General features: G+C 39.4%; 1 protein-coding gene across 1 annotated transcript; it reads left to right on the plus strand.

Moving 5' to 3' along the window:
- Nucleotides 1–865: 865 nt before the first annotated feature.
- Nucleotides 866–2,130, plus strand: LOC102892680 (olfactory receptor 2A2). The gene has a single exon (XM_015591426.2). The coding sequence runs from the start codon at nt 1,123–1,125 to the stop codon at nt 2,053–2,055; it is 933 nt and encodes a 310-aa protein (XP_015446912.1). The 5' UTR covers nt 866–1,122; the 3' UTR covers nt 2,056–2,130.
- The last annotated feature ends 311 nt before the right edge of the window (nt 2,131–2,441 follow it).

Below are 2,441 nucleotides of genomic sequence, written 5' to 3' on the forward strand. Positions count from 1 at the left end.
CATTCATGAGTCCATACTTGTAGATGATAAAAATGGTAGGTAGAAATGCCTAGAGATAGATGATTGATGGTATTTAGGTAGGTAGGTAGGTAGATTGGTAGTTGGATAGATGGTTAGATAGAGCCCTTTTTATATGAAAATTGACAACTTTTAAATACAAAAACTGATGGAATTAGAACATCACATTTCTCAATAATCATTACTAATAACTGAGTCAGTCAAGGTAATCAATGGATACTGAATTTATTGGTTGGAAAGCTTTATGAAGAACAGAATATTTAGATAGTTATTTTAATGTATGCTCTAGAAATTAGGTTACTGAGAAATATAATGCTTTTATAATGGACATATTTGGGAGACACCATCTTTACTAAGCGATCCAAGTTAGTGCCACCAATAATAAATTAACATCATTCAAGACTCATGGTACACACTTTCCTGCAGAAATTGAATAATCTGAATAAGAAATGAGGAACTTTGTACTACCCCAAATTGGGGAACATTCTACTAAATTCCTGCTCTTTACTCTTCATCAACATCAGTGTTTGAAAAACAAAGACAGGCTGAGGAACTATTTTAGATAAAAAGACATTAAAGAAATTAAAGATAGATGACATTAAATGTAACATGTAATTGTAGATTGGGTTCTGGATTGGGGCGTAGTAAAGAATCATGTCAATAGTAACTTGCCTGCTTTCGATTATTTTGTGGTTAGAGTAGCGAATATCTCTTTCTTAATGAAAAAATGAGGAATTTAGTGGTAAATGGGCGTTATGTCAACACTTTGATCTCAAATGGTTCATGGGAAATACCAGTTCATAATAATAAGGAGAAAGAGAATGGTAAGGCACATATGAAGAAATATTAAAATCTCTTGGAACTGCGTAGATGGGTATAAGGCAGTTCTTTGCATACTTCCTGACACTTCTGTAAGTTTAAATTCATTTGATATTAAAAGTTAAAAACAGAAAACCATTCTGTGGGAGTAGGAGAGGCTTTGACATAGGAACAAGAATGATACCTTTCTCTGAGCTCATTTTGAGGTAAATAACTCAATTTTTATTGATTCTTCAGCTCTGACCTTTTATCGCACCTCAGCCCTAGAAAAACTGTCACGGAGGAATGGGGGGGAACCAGTCATGGGTCACAGAGTTCGTCCTGGTGGGATTCCAGCTCAGTGCAGAGACGGAAATGCTCCTCTTCTGGATCTTCTCCCTGTTCTATGCCTTCAGTCTGTTGGCAAACGGCACGATCTTGGGGCTCATCTGTCTGGACCGCAGACTGCACACGCCCATGTACTTCTTCCTCTCACACCTGGCCATCATTGACGTGTCCTATGCTTCTAACAATGTCCCCAAGATGCTGGCATACTTAGTGAATCAGAATAGAACCATCTCCTTTGTCCCATGCATTATGCAGACTTTTTTGTATTTGGGTCTTGCTGCTACAGAGTGCCTGATTTTGGTGGCGATGTCCTATGATAGGTTCGTGGCAATCTGTCACCCCCTCCAGTACACTGTCCGCATGAGCTGGAGAGTGTGCACGGTCCTGGCTGCCACTTCCTGGTCATGTGGATTTATCCAGGCTTTGGTACATATGATTCTCCTTCTAAGGTTGTTCTTCTGTGGATCCAGGGAAGTGGACCACCTCTTCTGTGAAATTCTGTCTGTCCTCAAGCTGGCCTGTGTTGATACATGGATCAACAAAGTGGTCATCCTTGCTGCTTCCATGTTTGTCTTAGTAGGGCCCCTCTGCCTAATGCTCGTCTCCTACACACGCATCCTCTGGGCCATCCTACAGATCCAGTCAAAGGACGGCCGCAGAAAGGCCTTCTCCACCTGTTCCTCCCACCTCTGCGTGGTCGGACTCTTCTTTGGCATAGCCATGATGGTTTATATGGTCCCATCCTCCAAGCAACGAGAAGAGCAGGAGAAAATACTGTCTCTTTTTCACAGTCTCTTTAACCCATTGCTGAATCCTCTCATCTACAGCCTGAGAAATGCTCAGGTGAAGGATGCTTTGTATAGGGCCCTGCAGAAGAAGGGGTCCTTGTGAAGGGTATATAGACGCTATTTGATAGGGGATTTCGTTTAACAATAAGTGGTTTTCTGAAGGAAACACTTAGAAAAAGTTCCCAATTAGAGGTTTGATATCAAAATGATAATTGTTCAAATTCTAGCTCTGAAAATAGGGCAAAATTCCATTGAAAGGTGAATCTTCTAAAAGTGAGAGTACATGTTAGGAAATGGGACAACTAAATTATCAGAATATTTAGTCTTTTAAACATATTCTCTTTTTTTTTTTAAAACCAGGAGAAAAATTAAAGGTAAGAAAATCACATTTTTCTACCTTATGTATTTTGAAATATGTGACTTATCTCCTTGTGGTAGCTAGAAACAGTATAGTACAATTAATGCCATAGAGAGAACTTCTAAAGTGGA

This window comes from Pteropus alecto, unplaced genomic scaffold, assembly GCF_000325575.1.
Source record: "Pteropus alecto unplaced genomic scaffold, ASM32557v1 scaffold14555, whole genome shotgun sequence".
NCBI lineage: Eukaryota > Metazoa > Chordata > Mammalia > Chiroptera > Pteropodidae > Pteropus > Pteropus alecto.